Source organism: Pseudophryne corroboree, chromosome 9 (genome assembly GCF_028390025.1).
Source record: "Pseudophryne corroboree isolate aPseCor3 chromosome 9, aPseCor3.hap2, whole genome shotgun sequence".
NCBI classification, from domain to species: Eukaryota; Metazoa; Chordata; class Amphibia; order Anura; family Myobatrachidae; genus Pseudophryne; species Pseudophryne corroboree.
The window spans coordinates 11,247,093-11,266,080 of NC_086452.1; the positions used below are offsets into that span (position 1 = coordinate 11,247,093).

The 18,988-nt window shown below is 49.0% G+C and overlaps 1 protein-coding gene across 1 annotated transcript in view; it reads left to right on the forward strand.

Annotated features, from left to right (window-relative positions):
- The first annotated feature begins 16,120 nt into the window (after nucleotides 1-16,120).
- Nucleotides 16,121-18,988, forward strand: part of LOC134957253 (uricase-like) — a 56,511-nt gene continuing 53,643 nt past the window's right edge. Inside the window, exon 1 of the mRNA XM_063938967.1 lies at nucleotides 16,121-16,227. Coding sequence (XP_063795037.1) covers nucleotides 16,210-16,227 — 18 coding nt within the window. The 5' untranslated portion in view covers nucleotides 16,121-16,209. The remainder of the gene's footprint in view (nucleotides 16,228-18,988) is intronic.

Here is an 18,988-nt window from a genome sequence, read left to right on the forward strand (position 1 = left end):
CCAGTGGTCAGGTCATGTTGGGGTGTAGTGTCCTATGTCTGTATATGGTGTAATAGATGTATTATGGTCATGGCCAGTGGTCAGGTCATGTTGGGGGTGTAGTGTCCTATGTCTGTATAGGGTGTAATAGATGTATTATGGTCATGGCCAGTGGTCAGGTCATGTTGGGGTGTAGTGTCCTATGTCTGTATAGTGTGTAATACATGTACTATGGTCACGGCCAGTGGTCAGGTCATGTTGGGGGTGTAGTGTCCTATGTCTGTATAGGGTGTAATAGATGTATTATGGTCATGGCCAGTGGTCAGGTCATGTTGGGGTGTAGTGTCCTATGTCTGTATAGTGTGTAATACATGTACTACGGTCACGGCCAGTGGTCAGGTCATGTTGGGGGTGTAGTGTCCTATGTCTGTATAGGGAGTAATAGATGTATTATGGTTATGGCCAGTGGTCAGGTCATGTTGGGGGTGTAGTGTCCTATGTCTGTATAGGGTGTAATAGATGTATTATGGTCATGGCCAGTGGTCAGGTCATGTTGGGGGTGTAGTGTCCTATGTCTGTATAGGGTGTAATAGATGTATTATGGTCATGGCCAGTGGTCAGGTCATGTTGGAGGTGTAGTGTCCTGTGTCTGTATAGGGTGTAATAGATGTATTATGGTCATGGCCAGTGGTCAGGTCATGTTGGGGTATAGTGTCCTATGTCTGTATAGAGTGTAATAGATGTATTATGGTCATGGCCAGTGGTCAGGTCATGTTGGGGGTGTAGTGTCCTATGTCTGTATAGGGTGTAATCGATGTATTATGGTCATGTCCAGTGGTCGGGTCATGTTGGGGGTGTAGTGTCCTATGTCTGTATAGGGTGTAATGTATTATGGTCATGTCCAGTGGTTGGGTTATGTTGGGGGTGTAGTGTCCTATGTCTGTATAGAGTGTAATAGATGTATTATGGTCATGGCCAGCGGTCGGGTCAGGTTGGGGGTGTAGTGTCCTATGTCTGTATAGGGTGTAATAGATGTATTATGGTCACGGCCAGTGGTCAGGTCATGTTGGAGGTGTAGTGTCCTATGTCTGTATAGGGTGTAATAGATGTATTATGGTCATGGTCAGTGATCGGGTCATGTTGGGGGTGTAGTGTCCTATGTCTGTATAAGGTGTAATAGGTGTATTATGGTCATGGCCAGTGGTCAGTGGTCAGGTCATGTTGGGGTGTAGCGTCCTATGTCTGTAATGGGTGTAATAGATGTATTATGGTCATGGCCAGTGGTCAGGTCATGTTGGAGGTGTTGTGTCCTGTGTCTGTATAGGGTGTAATAGATGTATTATGGTCATGGCCTGCGGTCAGGTCATGTTGGGGGTGTAGTGTCCTATGTCTGTACAGGGTGTAATAGATGTATTATGGTCATGGCCAGTGGTCAGGTCATGTTGGGGTGTAGTGTCCTATGTCTGTATAGGGTGTAATAGATGTATTATGGTCAGAAGAGAGTATTGACTGCATAGGAGAGAAAAGAGTTAAACATCTGGGGAGGGGTGGACCTAGCTGTTAGGAAAGTACAGCCTTTAAGGGGAGGGCTTGATATATATAGGGAAGGCGAGGCCATTTTAAGTCTCTTGGTGATTTGGTTTTATGCAAGACAGTGCTGCGTCTCCCTAGGAAAAGGGGGACAAAGCCTGATAATGCAGAGGAGACAAAGATCCCCTTTTGAAGGGATCTGCATCACTGGGAGAGGCACAGGCGATCCTCTGCAAATCATCTGGCTGTGAGTACTGGTTGTATTAAGGGCCAGTTAGCACAGCTTCCTGCATATGACAGGTTTTAGAAACCATTTATTGTGGTCAGTTTCCCCCTCCCCTCTGTATCGCAGCGGACACACCGCTGTGAGGCGGCCGGGATCCCTCCCGCAAAGTTTCCCCTAACAGGGAGGCGCCCTGCGGGACCTGATCGAGCGGTCCCAGCGCGCCCAGCCAGCGGGAGATCCCAATGCCGTGCGGCGGTGCACATGCCCTCAGCCGCCGGAGGCGGGGAGCAGGGGAGAGACGCGGCAGTGAGCACGCAGCTGAGGAGATTTACTCAGCTGCGGGCAGGCACTGAATGGGTGCTAATCACCAGCGGCCAGGGGGAGAGCCGCGTCCGGGACATTACCAGCGTGCGGGGAGACACTGTATGGCGCCGCTACGGGACTTGGTGTGAAACGGTCTCGTAGCGCATGCGCACACCAGAGACGCCGCAGTGTTTCCGGGCGGCTGTAGGAGAAGTTCTCCTCAGCTTTGTGTGGGGGAGAGGCCGCTCAGTACAATAGCGCGCCTCCCCATATGGTTAGAATTATTAAAAAGGTCTTAATAGTCAGCTATCTTAAATATCCCAAACGAGCGCCATTTACGGGGAAGGGATAGCCCCCCCCCCCCTGTATAGATCAGAGGGATGTTTTATGTGTGCCAATAGCTCCCTCTAATGGCGAAAAAGTATATGCAGAAATGTGAGGATCTACTTTACAAAATAATCCTTTGGACTATTGTATGTCCAAAGGACTTCTATTATAAAGATCCTGAAAGGAATACAACGAAGCAAGCGGATACCAACTCTACCGCGTAGCTGAGTTACAGTTAAGGGTGTATATCGGCATGTCGGCTGGTGGTTTAAACGTTTTTCCCCCATTTATTTATATATATACATTTCTCATGTTCTGGATTCTATGTAAAGAAGAGAACAGTAATTCCAGCCGGATCCGATAGCCTTGCTCCGTCATCACTCACAGCCTTTCTCTTCCTAGTTAAAAGGGTGGCAGTGCTGTGAATTACCCTGGTACGGGGTTTTAACCAACATGTCTAAAGCAAGGACCCTACACCTGGAAACAGTGCTCCGCATAGGTCATGGCAAAGGACTTGGCAGATGGAATCTCCAGGTGAATCGCAAAATCATGCATGCAGCACTAGAAAAAGGCTGCGAGATTTATATATATATTCATTTATAAGCTAGGATCAGACCGGTAACGGCAGGGGAGCACGGTCGCTGCGTATTCCACGCGGGGTGCCCGGCGTGCGCCGCAGGTGGGGGCCGCCCCCCCCCCCCTTTTTTGTTTTATCTTCCACAGAGGACCGAGGTGACAGGGATTTGGCAGACTTCGTGATTGACGATGATTGGAAGGATGACGACGAAGAATCCGGGTCGGAGAGGTCGACGGCATCCGGTGAGTTGGGACAGTCTTTATCAAATTCCGCCGCGAGCTCGAGTTCGCGTAACTCTTCATCCCCCTCCTCATCCTCCTCTTGGGCATCGCAGACGTCCGACGCTGATAGTACTGCTAGGACACGGAAGGAGACTGAGAAACTTGCCAAAAGGGCGGCAAAGCAGCAGAAGAGGCGTAAGCGGCAGGCGAATGTGGGAAGAGGAGCGTAGGGCGAAGAAGAGGCGAGATCTTCCGGGGGTAGTGCGCTGCGGGTATACGGCAGTGACGCGGGGCCTGCGAGATAGCTGCCGCAAACAGATACGTAGGGGTGACTTTGTAGACTATTTGGTTTGACTAAGGCCATGAAGAAGGATTACAAAGCGGCGGCCGCTACAAAGGGCATGGGGGCGGAAGCTTCCAGGTCTTTTGATAAATGGCTGGCCGGATTGGGGTGTTTGCGGCTTGCTATTTGGAGGACAGGCCGGAAGAGCACGTGAATATCACCCGGTACCTTCATCTAGTGCACGACATGCAGCGCACATCCTGGGGTTCGGAATGGCGGCGATATGGCCAAGAGTTTCGGGAGAAGCAGGACAGGTTACGGGTCATGGACTTCGCGTTCAAAGACCTGGAGGTCTGTCTCAAAGTGACCCGGGCATCCCAGCGGGAGGACGAGACCCAGGAACAGGGTACGGGGGGGCGCCGCGGGGGGTCGTCAGCGCAGGGAGCGGGCGCGGACGGGGCATTTGCCAAAACAGGCGGATTGGCCGTTCGCATGGGCGGGCGGTCTGCCCCTCGGGGGAAATGCTTCGCTTTTAACAGCGGAGCATGTTCATTGACAAACAGTGCCGTTTTCGCCACTCTTGCCAGCAGGGCGGTGGAACCCAACCAGCCTCCTTTCGTTCCAAAGGGGGACGACAGGGCAATCGGGGGAAACAACCCTACCCTAAGCAGGCCGCGAGCGGGACCGCTCAGCAGGGCACCAGCGCCAGTTAAGTTGGAAACTATGGGTAAATGGTTGGGTCTTTATCCTAATAAACGGGATGCAAATTTTTGGTTAGATGTTTTTAAGTTCGGGTTCCGCTTGCCTGTTGCAAGCGAGATGTCCGTGCGTGCGCACAGAACCTTCAATCCGCCCGAGCTTCGCCGATGGTGTTGCGGGAAAAGTGGATAGGGAGCTCAGGTTGAGCAGGATGGAGGGGCCGTTTAAGTCAATCCCGGTGGATGACTTGGTCATCTCCCCGGTTCGGGTGGTGCCAAAGAAGACTCCGGGCGCCTTTCGGCTGATTCAGCATTTTTCTTACCCGCCACGAGCGTCGGTCAGCGACGCCATACCACCGGCTCATTGCTCGGTGGTGTATCAGTCGTTCGACGAGACGCTAGGTATGGTCCGCAGCTACGGGAGCGGGGCCCTCATGGCTAAGATCGATGTTGAGTCAGCTTTTAGATTACTGCGGCATCCTGTCTATCAATTTTGGGGGAATGAAATTGACACCGTAGCGGGAGAGTGTAGCCCGCCCCAGGACGAAGTGTCAAAGCTCCGCGAAACTATTCGCCGTTTCAACGGCTCGCGTAAAGTCACGCTGCGGCAGGCTCAGTCCGTGCGGGGCATGCTGAACTTTGCTTGTCGGGTGATACCGATGGGCAGGGTTTTCTGCAGGAAGCTCGACAGAGCTGCAGCGGGGTGTGCCAGGCCGCATCATTTCGTTCGTTTGTCCTCTGAGTTAAAAAGGGATTTGGCTGTTTGGGCTTCATTCCTGGAGGAATTCAACGGGGTGAGCATATGGCAAGCGCCAGCCATTGACAGCGAGAGTTTGCAGTTTTTTACCAATGCTGCGGGTTCCTCTGGATTCGGCTGTCTTCTGTAGGGATCGTGGTGTGCGGCATCTTGGCCGGCGAAGTGGCATAGCGAAGGTCTTAAAAAGGATCTGGTGCTGCTGGAGCTTTTTTCCCATTATGGTGGCGCTGGAAGTTTGGGGCGATCGGTTGGCTAACCGCAGCATAGTGTTCAGGGAGTTAATCTGGCCGTGGTACATGCGATTAATAACCAAAGGGCGAAATCGCTGGTGGTACTACGGGTTCTTGTACAACTGCTTTTCACTTGCTTGCGTAAGAACCTATAGTTCCGGACGCAGCACGTGCTCGGGTTGGAAAACGAAATCGCAGACGCGTTGTCGCGTGGACAGTGGGAGAGATTTCGGGGGTTTGGCTCCCAAGGCCGAAGAGCAAGGTTTTCACTGTCCCGGTTATGTTTGGCAGGTGACCGTACCGGACTGAAGGGTTTAGCGTTGCGGTCAATCGCGCCGGACACGCGCAAGGTGTACGGACAGGCTTGGAGTGAGTGGGAGGAGTTTGTCCGGGGGCGGCAACATCAAGGTAAGAGCAGGCATCGGCTGTTGCTTTCTGTTAGGTGGCAGCGCTACGTCTCCGACAGGTCACGAGCAGTGGTTTCTCGGTACTTGGCAGGCATTTCTTTTTCTGCAAGCTGCGAGGCGTCCCTGACGTAACGAAAAGCGAAGTTCTGCGGAAGGCAGTGAAAGGGTGGGCGCGAGTTGCGCCGTCGCCACCAGATAGGAGGCGGCCATCGATGCGGCTTTGTTGCCGGCCGTAATAATGGCCGGAGGGCGAGTTGAGTCGTCCAGGTTTGAGACGCTTTTGTTTAGTTTGGCGTTCTCGATGGCTTTCCACGGAGCCTTTCGATTTTCTGAGTTGTTAGCGCCTTCCAAGAGAGCAGATTCGCGTTTGCTGGTCGAGGACTTGGTAGTGGGTGAGAGGTCCTGGCTGTGCAGGTTACGACGCTCCAAGACGGATCAGGTGGGGAGAGGGCGCTGGGTTACAATGGTATCAGCGCTGGAAGAGAGCGTTGCCCGGTGAGGCTGGCACTGCAATACGTGGGGGTGCGACCCGTTAAGGAGGGGTCTGGGCTGTTGCATTATGATGGGCTGCCAGTCACGAAATACCAGTTTCAATGGATGCTGAGTCGCTGTTTGGCGGGCCTGGGCCTCCCACCCACTGCTTTTGGTACCCACTCCTTTCGCATAGGCGCAGTGACGTCGGCTGCTGCGGCGGGCTACTCCAGAACGGATATACAGGCGGTGGGGCGATGGAAAGCAGCGAGTTATAGACGATATATTCGCCCCGTCGCATGAGAGGTCGGTTTGCGCTTGGTGCTTTGCGTAAAGTCGCAATGTATTATGCTGTTACAGTTCTGTGAATTTGTGGTGTTGTGCGTCTGTTGGTGTTACCCCTTTTGTTTTGTTTTTGTTTGTTATCCTACTCAGGGATTAGCTACTCGCCGTTGCTGGCATGAGTCGGCAGCGGGGGTCTGGAGTTATTTGCGATTTTTTGCCTGACTTGACGGACTGAATTCTAATCCATAATTCGGCTAATTTGGTCTAATCAGAGTCCCTCAGCAGGTCTTTACGTTTCACCTCCAGCTGAGTTATTACATGTGTTTCCCATTTTATACCCCCCCCCCCCTTCCACCCCCCCCCCCCCTGTTTTTATTTCGTTTAATTTTATTTGATTTTCCCCCTTTGTGTCTTTAATTGCACTTCTAAATTGGCAACGAAAAGTGGTGCAGTCGGCTAGGCCGTGACTGCTGCAACAGCGAGTCATAAAGTTTTCTTTTTTGGCAGATCCTTCAGTATAAACAATGAATAAGCCTCTTAGTAATCAATCCTACCCCTCTTTTTCCCTTCAGGATGGTTTTAAGTCAATTTGACCATTTGGGTGGTTGGCCACTCTTACATTTACGGGGCGGCCAGGTTTGTGGCCTCAGAAGGGTCTCAGGCATTGTTTGGAATACAGGGTGTCAGATGGCTTGGCTGGCGCGGAATGATGTGGGGTGAGCTGAGTAGTAGGTTAGTGAGTCAGGCCAGCAAGCATGGAGTCCCTAAGGTTTTCGTTGTCCATCTAGGGGGCAGCGACTAGGGGAAGAGGACATCCTTGGAGCTGCGGTGGGCCATGATACAGGATCTGGCAAGTGTGACCGCGCAATGGACCAATTTGTGTGTTGGTTTTTTCCATGATGGTGCCGAGATTTGTGTTGGAGGGGTGTGGCGGATGGTCGCCGGATTGATGAGGCCCGGAAAATGGTGTAAGGAGCTGTGGCACAGTGGGTGCTGTCCCACGGCGGGTAGGGTGGTCCGCCACCCGAGGATACGGTGCAGAGACAGCCACCTTTTCCGGTGCGATGGAGTACATCTATCCGAGGAGGAGATGATGTTTTTTCTGGAGGATCTAGGTTTCGCTTTGCAGGAGTTAGGGTAGGTTTCTGGTGGCGGTGCGAAAGACTTTGGGGATGAGTCTTTCGCTGTTGGCGGAAAAGAACGGCAGTTTCGTATGGTAGAGAAAACTGTAGTGTTTTACAGTTTGTTGTGGTTTAGGTGCACTCACCTCCATCGACTTATGGCCGCTTGACCACCCATCCGGGAAGGCAGCGGCAGGGCACCCAGGAGCGGTGGGTAGCCACTGTGGGGGTTGAGTTGTCACCTATTACCGGTTTATGGTAAGCTTTTAGTAAATTTATAGGATTGAGTTATTTAAGTTAATTTAGATTAAGGAGCCGTTCTTTTGGGCCGCCACCATATGCCAGATGGAGCGGCATATTAAATTAATCTCTTTTTATTACAGGTTTCCTAATGGTTAGGGACAAATAAATAGCTAGCAATTTTCTGCCAAATTCAAGTCTCAGTGTCGTTATTTCTGGTTATGATTATGAATGCTTTACTTTCAAAGAAAGGGGTCCACCAAATATCACTAAGATGTTTAGAAGAGAGTATTGACTGCATAGGAGAGAAAAGAGTTAAACATCTGGGGAGGGGTGGACCTAGCTGTTAGGAAAGTACAGCCTTTAAGGGGAGGGCTTGATATATATAGGGAAGGCGAGGCCATTTTAAGTCTCTTGGTGATTTGGTTTCCCTCCCTCCCGCCCTGGTAGTTGGAGATTGTGGCACGTGGTGCTTTGGCTCTAAGTTGTTGGCTGTTTTCGTTGGCTATTTATTGGCGGAAAAGAACGGCAGTTTCGTATGGTAGAGAAAACTGTAGTGTTTTACAGTTTGTTGTGGTTTAGGTGCACTCACCTCCATCGACTTATGGCCGCTTGACCACCCATCCGGGAAGGCAGCGGCAGGGCACCCAGGAGCGGTGGGTAGCCACTGTGGGGGTTGAGTTGTCACCTATTACCGGTTTATGGTAAGCTTTTAGTAAATTTATAGGATTGAGTTATTTAAGTTAATTTAGATTAAGGAGCCGTTCTTTTGGGCCGCCACCATATGCCAGATGGAGCGGCATATTAAATTAATCTCTTTTTATTACAGGTTTCCTAATGGTTAGGGACAAATAAATAGCTAGCAATTTTCTGCCAAATTCAAGTCTCAGTGTCGTTATTTCTGGTTATGATTATGAATGCTTTACTTTCAAAGAAAGGGGTCCACCAAATATCACTAAGATGTTTATGGCCAGTGGTCAGGTCATGTTGGAGGTGTAGTGTCCTATGTCTGTATAGGGTGTAATAGATGTATTATGGTCATGGCCAGTGGTCAGGACATGTTGGGGGTGTAGTGACCTATGTCTGTATAGGGTGTAATAGATGTATTATAGTCATGGCCAGTGGTCAGGTCATGTTGGGGGTGTAGTGTCCTATGTCTGTATAGGGTGTAATAGATGTATTATGGTCATGGCCAGCGGTCAGGTCATGTTGGGGGTGTAGTGTCCTGTGTCTGTATAGGGTGTAATAGATGTATTATGGTCATGGCCAGCGGTCAGGTCATGTTGGGGGTGTAGTGTCCTGTGTCTGTATAGGGTGTAATAGATGTATTATGGTCACGGCCAGTGGTCAGGTCATGTTGGGGGTATAATGTCCTATGTCTGTATAGGGTGTAATAGATGTATTATGATCACAGCCAGTGGTCAGGTCATGTTGGGGGTGTAGTGTCCAGTGTCTGTATAGGGTGTAATAGATGTATTATGAACACAGCCAGTGGTCAGGTCATGTTGGGGGTGTAGTGTCCTATGTCTGTATAGGGTGTAATAGATGTATTATGGTCATGGCCAGTGATCAGGTCATGTTGGGGTGTAGTGACCTATGTCTGTATAGGGTGTAATAGATGTATTATGGTCATGGCCAGTGGTCAGGTCATGTTGGGGGTATAATGTCCTATGTCTGTATAGGGTGTAATAGATGTATTATGATCACAGCCAGTGGTCAGGTCATGTTGGGGGTGTAGTGTCCTATGTCTGTATAGGGTGTAATAGATGTATTATGAACACAGCCAGTGGTCAGGTCATGTTGGGGGTGTAGTGTCCTGTGTCTGTATAGGGTGTAATAGATGTATTATGGTCACGGCCAGCAATCAGGTCATGTTGTATAAAGAAACCACAAGTAAAAAAAAAAATGTTGCACGAGCTTTGGAACTCATATGAGAGTGCAACGTTTTCCATTGTATGCATATATATCAGGGACGTGCGGTCAGGTAATTGGCTGGGGAGGCACTGGCTAGTACCAGAGCCAGATTTACTCACAATGGGACAAAATGTAATGCCGTCCAAGTGGGTCGGAGGTACGGGTTCCCGATTGAACTCGGCCATATTTTTTTAAAGCAGCAATCATTTACGGGGAAAAACCATTCCTTGTAATGAGCCCAAGGGTTCATGTGGGCATTATACACAGGTGCAGCGGTATATACATGTGGGCATTATACACAGGTGCAGCAGTATATACATGTGGGCATTATACACAGGTACAGCGGTATATACAAGTGGCATTATACACAGGTGTAGCGGTATAAATATGTGGGCGTTAGACACAGGTGCAGCGGTATATAAATGTGGGCCTTATACACAGGTGTAGCGGTATAAACATGTGTGCGTTAGACACAGGTGCAGCAGTATATACATGTGGGCATTATACACAGGTGCAGCGGTATAGGTTGAGGTAGTGCAGAGTTCAGAGGGGAAGGCCCCTCAATCTCCGGGAGAGGTGGTGGAGGAGACTCCTGGCCTTGAGGCGGGGAGCCTTACCTATTCTCCCTTAGAGTCCCCTGGTGGGGATAATCCTGGGGGTGGTTCTTGTATTATTGCCCCAAAAGCCCCTGATCCGGATCCTCCCCCAGACAGGGTGGCAAATCGGGAGGGGTGTGATATTAGGGAGGGTGTTGTTGTAGAGGGATCTAATGGTCTGTTCTGTGAGACTGCGGTCTCAGTTGTTGGTGGTGTGTGTGGGGTGGAGGAGGGGGAGGTGGAAGAAATCTCTTTGTCCGGCGAGGACGTTCTTCTCCCTTCGGGATTACGTGTAAAAGAGTAGGTTCCTCGGACGAGGATTCTAAAAGACAAGCAAAGAAAAAGTGAATGGGGTCCTACCTCTATAATCCAAGAAACATGGATCCCCAACCTATACGATGTGACACCATTAATGTGGCTTCCGTGTTTTCTGAACGTGCTTGTTTCTTGCCCTTTGATTTTTTCAACACGGTTGATGTTGACTTTTTATTTTTGCAGGAGACCAGGGTAGGTGACTTGGCCACACTCCATCAGGCCAAGTGTCAGTGGAAGCGGGGGCCTTCCTTCTGGTATCTTGCGGCCGAGGCGTCCAGTGAGTTGGCAGTGCTTTTTACTGATATGGTAAACGCGCTCAGGATTATAGATTTACAGGTAGGTAGGTAGGTGCATGGTTTTAGATGTCAACCTGAGAGGACATGACCTGAGGCTAATAAACATCTATGGGCCCCATTAAAAGTGGGACAGGAAATGTCTTTTCAGGGAGATAAAACCGTTTCTTTTTACGGCCCGGCAGATTGTCTTTGGACAATCTGCCCGTCATTAGGCCAAAAGACAGAGGGGGCACAAAGGCGACCCTGGACTATGATTCCAATTTTCTAGTTAGCATGGTTAGAGAGGCTGGTCTGGTGGATATGCACGTTCGCCATTTCCCAGACCTCACAGGTTTCACCTATCATTGTGGTAGTCGTAGGTCTAGGATAGATAGGTTTTTTGTTAAGGAGTCCTCAAAAACTTTGCCTCCTGAGACAAAGCCAGTAGAGTTCTCCGATCTCGTTTTTCTGTGTGTTGCTTTGAACGTCTCAGAAACCCCTCAGAAAGGGTGGGGCCTTTGGCGTTTGAATTATGAGCTCCTGAAGGAGGAGGGAGTTAGACAGTCCTTTAGAGACTTTCTTCAACTACAGGAAACAACTTCTGCAGGCTGGTTGGAGTAGGTCTGAGTGGTGGGAGGAGTGTAAAAAGAGGACTCAAAGGCTTTTTCAAAGGCTGGTAGCCAGGAAAAACTTGACAAAAAGATGTATCTACCAGAGCCTGAGAAAGAAACTGGATTTCTTGATCTCTGAGCGTGGAGATAGTGGGAAAATCTCCCGGGTGAAGGCTCAGATGAAGGAATATCAATACGATCGCCTGACTTCTTTGATTCTGGAGAGGGATTATGGGAAGTACCACTCGCCTGATCCCTACCAGAGTTGCAGAAAATCAGTTGACTTGAGGGAGGTCCGGGGCCTGTTTGATGACCAGGGTACTCTTCATGAAGACAGGGAGGGTATTTTGGGAGTCATCAGGTCCTATTTCTCCGGCCTTTTGTCTCAGCAGACACTCATCAGAAAGAGGATGGATCGGTTCTGAGGGAGACACCTGGGCTTGAGCAACTTGATCCTTCTTTTGACTCTTTGGGGAGTGATGTGACAGTGGAGGAGGTCAAGAAAGCCATAGACGGTTTGTCTATAAAAAAAAATCTCCAGGCCCAGATGGGTTAACATCTGAATTTTTTAAAGCTTTTTCAGACATCTTGGCTCCTCATCTCATGGAGGTATTTACTGAAAGCCTGGGTAAGGGATCACTCCCTCCCTCTATGAGATCCTCTGCTCTCATATTATTGTCTAAAGGTAGGGACCCGGTGCGTGTTGAGAACTGGCGCCCCATCGCTCTACTCAATACGGACAGAAATATTCTGTCAAAGGTACTTTTTAATCAGCTGATGGAAGTCTCAGCATTGCACTGTGAAAAGCTGAAGCACCTTTAGTGCTGTCCTTGGCATCCGGGAGGCTGTGGAGCAATGTCGTGCTGAAAAGTGGGGTAAGTATTTGCTGGCATTGGATCAGCCCAAGGCTTTTGACCGAGTTAACCAACAGTACCTGTGGGCTGTGCTGGAGAGGTATGGTCTTCCAGTGAGGGTGGTAGATTGGCTACGTGTCATTTACAATCAGGCTGAGAGCTTCCCACTTGTCAATGGCTGGATAAGCCCTGCTTTCGCGGTCGACTCGGGTGTCCATCAGGGGTGTCCCCTGAGCCCCCTTCTATATGTATTTGCAGTTGATCCTTTTGTGCGGAGGATTGAGAGCGGTGCTGTGGCAGGGGTGCAGCTGGGCCCTGGGTTGCCGCTTAGGGTGGTGGCCTATGCAGACGATGTTACTGTGGTCCTGTCATCTGTGGCAGAGGCACGTGGCATGGAACATGTTATCTGTGAGTACTCTAAGGCTTCGTGCTCCAGAATCAATAAGGATAAGTGTGAAGCTTTCTGGATGGGGGAGGAAGGTGATGTGTTTACCCTTCCAGAAAGCCTGCCCCGCGCCAGTCCAGAAATAAAAATTCTAGGTATCCAATTTGGCCGTGGTGATAATGCCACTCAGAATTGGGAGAAGAGACTGGAAGATGCTACCAGGAAGGTGCAGTCCTGGAGAAGGTGGCAACTTTCTCTCAGGGAGAGGTTTGACTTATGCAAAACCTATCTGATTCCACTTTTTCTGTATGTCAGTTATGTGTGCTTCTTGCCACAGTCTTTGTGGACCAAGATGAATTCTTTATTCTTCCTGATGTTAAGGGGGAATAGAATGATTCTGGTCAAGAGAGGGATCACCTACAGATCGAGGGAACAGGGGGGGCTGAGTATGGTCAACCCTGTGGTGTTTTTTTGCTACAACGTTTTTAAAACTGGGAGTTCGTTTCTAAGAACTCCCCCTCAATGGGTAGAGAGTTTTAGGGCCTGGGTGTTTCTCTTCCTCAGGTTATGGATGGATGGTGGCCAAGTAAAAACCTTTCGAGTCCGGCATGACTACCTCCCGATCTAGGTTATACTGTGATTGAAGATGACGAGGCTTTGGGGGCTGGAGGTGGATGAAGTCAAAAACTTCTCTAGAAGGGAGTTGGAGAGAAGAGTTTTTCAGACTAACTTTTATGCTCCGCTGTCGTTAAGGGACTGCCCTGGCAGTGTCTGCTCAGATGGGTTGTCTTTGATTAATTCTCAAAGAATCCCACTGAAGTTCAGAGATATTGCCTGGCTTTCCTTCCAAGGGAGGCTTTATGTGCAGGGTAACCTCAAGTGTCGAAGTGCCAATGATTGTGGCTGCCCACGTGAGGAATGTCTAGGGGAGGTGGAGACAATGGACCATTTCCTCCTTGAGTGTCCCTTCAATATAAAGGTTTACAGAGCGGTATCAAGGGCCTTATGCATCCCGTGCCTTTCGGGGCTTAGTTACCCTGAGTGGGTTTATGGGGCGTTCAAAGGGTATAGAAGGTTTGATTTAACCACAATTTTTATAGTTAGTTTAGCAGTTAGGTTTCACACATGGGGTGCACGGTGTCAGGTTTCCCTCAGAGCAAAGGTCCTCCCCTGTGAGGAGGTGGTGGGAAATATTCTGCACAAGGTTAAGAGGATGATGGATATGGACAGGAAGAGGTTGGATGCTGTCAGGTGGTCCAGGCTCTGGCGCCACCTGAAACCCCCTTGAGTGGGTAGTAGAAGTCCTTTTCTTGTTCATCTTATGGCTTCCTATCCTTCACCTTCCCGTAGATTTTCTTTTTTCTGTTTTTTTTCATTAAAGCGGTTTGCATGTGACTAAAAGACTTCATTCATCTGTTCATTGCTTATGGTTATGAGATGTGTTGTTTATATATACAGGTTGAGTATCCCTTATCCAAAACGCTTGGGACCGGAGGTATTTTGGATATGGGCTTTTTCCGTATTTTGGAATAATTGCATCCCATAATGAGATATCATGGTGATGGGACCCAAGTCTAAGCACAGAATACATTTATAATTCATATACACCTTATACACACAGCCTGAAGGACATTTTAGCCAATATTTTTCATAACTTTGTGTATTAAACAAAGTTTGTGTACATTGAGCCATCAGAAAACAAAGGTTTCACTATCTCACTCTCACTCAAAAAAGTCCGTATTTCGGAATATTTGGATATGGATACTCAACCTGTAGTAGGTTGTTTTTTTGCTTAGAGGTTAAGCAATATTGACACTGCGTATAGTTATATAAGCTTTGTTGCTTTTTGGTTTAGATTATTGGGCAACAATTTAATGTATATTGTATGTCCTATTTTTATGAGTTTTACCATATTTATGTAATGTATGTTGCAATTTTTCTTAATAAAAGATAGCAGTATATACGTGTGGGTATTATACACAGGTGCGGCGGTATATACATGTGGGCAAGGGCATTATACAGGTGCAGCAGTATATACATGTGGGCATTATACACAGGTGCAGCAGTATATACATGTGGGCATTATACACTGGTGCAGCAGTATAAACATGTGGGCATTATACACAGGTGCGGCGGTATATACATGTGGGCATTATACACAGGTGCAGCGGTATATACATATGGGCATTATACACAGGTGCAGCAGTATATACATGTGGGCATTATACACAGGTGTAGTTGTATATACATATGGGCATTACAGGTGCAGCGGTATATACATGTGGGCATTATACACAGGTGCAGCGGTATATACATGTGGGCAGTATACACAGGTGCAGCAGTATATACATGTGGGCATTATACACAGGTGCAGCAGTATATACATGTGGGCATTATACACAGGTGCAGCAGTATATACATGTGGGCATTACACACAGGTGCGGCAGTATATACATGTGGGCATTATACACAGGTGCGGCGGTATATACATGTGGGCATTATACACAGGTGCGGCGGTATATACATGTGGGCATTATACACAGGTGCAGCGGTATATACATGTGGGCAGTATACACAGGTGCAGCAGTATATACATGTGGGCATTATACACAGGTGCAGCAGTATATACATGTGGGCATTATACACAGGTGCAGCAGTATATACATGTGGGCATTATACACAGGTGCGGCAGTATACACAGGTGCAGCTGTATATACATGTGGGCATTATACACAGGTGCAGCAGTATATGCATGTGGGCAGTATACACAGGTGCAGCAGTATATACATGTGGGCATTATACACAGGTGCGGCGGTATATATTGTTGGAAATGTGGTGCGTTTGATAAGAGATGTGAGTAAGAAGGTATTATGTTATTCATTAATTTTTCAAGCATATCAGTCCGGCAGGCTATTTATCCTGATTTCGGCAGACTCTTCAGGTCACGTTACCATGTACCGTTACTGCATCCAGCGAAGTCTGTTCTGTTAGAAAACTAATCTGCATTTTTAAATAATGCACAATAAATGTAAAATAAAACTTGTCACTTTCTACGTCTTGCTATTGGCATTCTTGCTATTACTGTCAATACCAATGTTACAATCTTCCATACCTACATAAAACACCCCGTGCCAACAAGAATAAAGTTCTTTTTACACTATTTTCTATCAGTATGAGCCAGAAAAAGAAATAATTTTATTTGGTTTAAAAAAAAAAAAAAAAAAATGAACTATCATCCTGAATAGTTCTGCACACAAAACCGCTAAATGCTTTTTGGGTATGGGCTGTGAAATCAGGAAGGTTGGGACAAATGTTGATCCATTGGCGTAAAGCACTGAGGAAAACACGTTACGTCTCCGGTTGAGAGGTTCCGGAAATTTGTACCAGAAAGTGTCTGAAGCTTCCAGCTAAGCAATGATTGACTCTGACAAATATTACCCCCATCTGAGTGGAGGTTACGCTTCAGGCAAACAAACAGAAGCTGATTGGCTGGGATCCCTGGTACAATATCCACCCTTCAGGCAATCCCCCCTCACAGTCACCTGCTCTAAGGTACAGAGGTATTTGTCATTTTACATCCACAGTGACTGATAATCCAGGGAGGATGGCGGAATACGTGAAGGTAGGACCAAACTCACTTATACTAAATAACGCTGCAGAATACATTTAATATAAGTAATATCAGCTTTATATACACAAAATATTGAGTTCATCCTGTGTACAAATATAATTACGGATCTAGAAATTCTGAGCAGAAATTTCCTTGGAGATCTGATACAAAGCCGTATTATATTTGATTCTATTCATGATATCACAACGGTGTAATATGTTGCAATTGTAGCAATGATTCCTTCGCCAGTCCCTGCTTATCCTAATGACTTGTGTCCATCTGGGGCGGAACAGGAATAAATAGGGTGTTTGGTACTAATTGTAGGGCTGACAGTAGTAGTAGTGGTACCTACAGGGAACGCTAAGTAATATCACAGGTATAAATAGAATTTTAATTCTTATTTATTCTGCCAGATGCCACAATAACCGTTGTGATACATATACAGCAGGCAATGCACACAAGGACACTTGTTAATTATACGGGCCCCAACTGGTGGACCCCACTCACCTGTTATTCAGTTACAGATGTAGCCAAGCTCATCTTACTGCAATGCGGCATGTTTTATCTCGACATAGTGCATGGTGTGCCAGGCCGGCTGCGAATACTCGCCGTGTTGCAGAATGCTGCGTCGCAGTAAGATACGCATGGCTATATCTGTAACTGCTGCTGTTGCGGAAAGGGAAGCTAATAAATGGAGCACGGGGTGCTGGGGAGAGGGTTGGCTCTGCGCTGTTGAAAGTATTGGGGAGCAGACACCTCGGGAGGACACGATGCCCCCTTATTACCAGACTTCTTGGAGCCCAGGGAGACCCTCAGTGATCCAGGACACAGACACAGAAATTGGCACTTAAGAGGGGTCAGATTGGGGGGGGAGGGGGGTGTCAGGGATTTTGATTTGTTCAGCAGAATTATGTTTTCTACACGTGGCGCCCGGATAATGAACAAGTTCCCAGATGATTATGCATTACACGAATCCTGAACTCTCAAGCATTATGGTGAAACGTGCCAGGGCACTATGGGGGTAATTCCAAGTTGATCGCAGCAGGAATTTAGTTAGCAATTGGGCAAAACCATGTGCACTGCAGGTGGGGTAGATGTAACACGTGCAGAGAGAGTTAGATTTGGGTGGGGTGTGTTCAATCTGCAATCTAATTTGCAGTGTAAAAATAAAGCAGCCAGTATTTACCCTGCACAGAAATAAAATAACCCACCCAAATCTAACTCTCTCTGCACATGTTATATCTGCCTCCCCTGCAGTGCACATGGGGGGTCATTCCGAGTTGTTCGCTCGCAAGCTGCTTTTAGCAGCTTTGCACACGCTAAGCCGCCGCCTACTGGGAGTGAATCTTAGCATATTAAAATTGCGAACGAAAGATTCGCAATATTGTGATAAGACTTCTCTGTGCAGTTTCTGAGTAGCTCCAGACTTACTCGGCATCTGCGATCAGTTCAGTGCTTGTCGTTCCTGGTTTGACGTCACAAACACACCCAGCGTTCGCCCAGACACTCCTCCGTTTCTCCAGCCACTCCCGCGTTTTTCCCAGAAACGGTAGCGTTTTTTCACACACACCCATAAAACGGCCAGTTTCCGCCCAGAAACACCCACTTCCTGTCAATCACATTACGATCACCAGAACGAGGAAAAAACCGTGAGTAAAATTCCAAACTGCATAGCAAATTTACTTGGCGCAGTCGCACTGCGGACATTGCGCATGCGCACTAAGCGGAAAATCGCTGCGATGCGAAGAAATTTATCGAGCGAACAACTCGGAATGACCCCCATGGTTTTGCCCAATTGCTAACTAAATTCCTGCTGCGATCAACTTGGAATTACCCCCTATGTGTGTGGGATGTGCACTGCTGTGTGCACTAGTTGTAGCACAAGGGAAGTTTCTGCTCTGGCCTGTACATACCCCACGCCTCTGGCCACAGCACTCTGGACACCCACGCCTCCGGCCACAGCAATCTGGACACCCACGCCTCCGGCCACAGCACTCTGGACACACACGCCTCCTGCCACAGCAATCTGGACACCCACGCCTCCGGCCACAGCACTCTGGACACCCACCCCTCCGGCCACAGCACTCTGGACACCCACGCCTCCTGCCACAGCAATCTGGACACCCACGCCTCCGGCCACAGCACTCTGGACACCCACGCCTCCGGTCACAGCACTCTGGACACCCACGCCTCCTGCCACAGCACTCTGGACACCCACGCCTCCTGCCACAGCACTCTGGACACCCACGCCTCCGGCCACAGCACTCTGGACACCCACGCCTCCTGCCACAGCACTCTGGACACCCAGGCCTCCGGCCACAGCACTCTGGACACCCACGCCTCCTGCCACAGCACTCTGGACACCCACGCCTCCGGCCACAGCACTCTGGACACCCACGCCTCCTGCCACAGCACTCTGGACACCCACGCCTCCTGCCACAGCACTCTGGACACCCACGCCTCCTGCCACAGCACTCTGGACACCCACGCCTCCGGCCACAGCAATCTGGACACCCACGCCTCCGGCCACAGCACTCTGGACACCCACGCCTCCTGCCACAGCACTCTGGACACCCACGCCTCCTGCCACAGCAATCTGGACACCCACGCCTCCGCCCACAGCACTCTGGACACCCACGCCTCCGGCCACAGCACTCTGGACACCCACGCCTCCGGTCACAGCACTCTGGACACCCACGCCTCCGGTCACAGCACTCTGGACACCCACGCCTCCTGCCATAGCACTCTGGACACCCACGCCTCCGGCCACAGC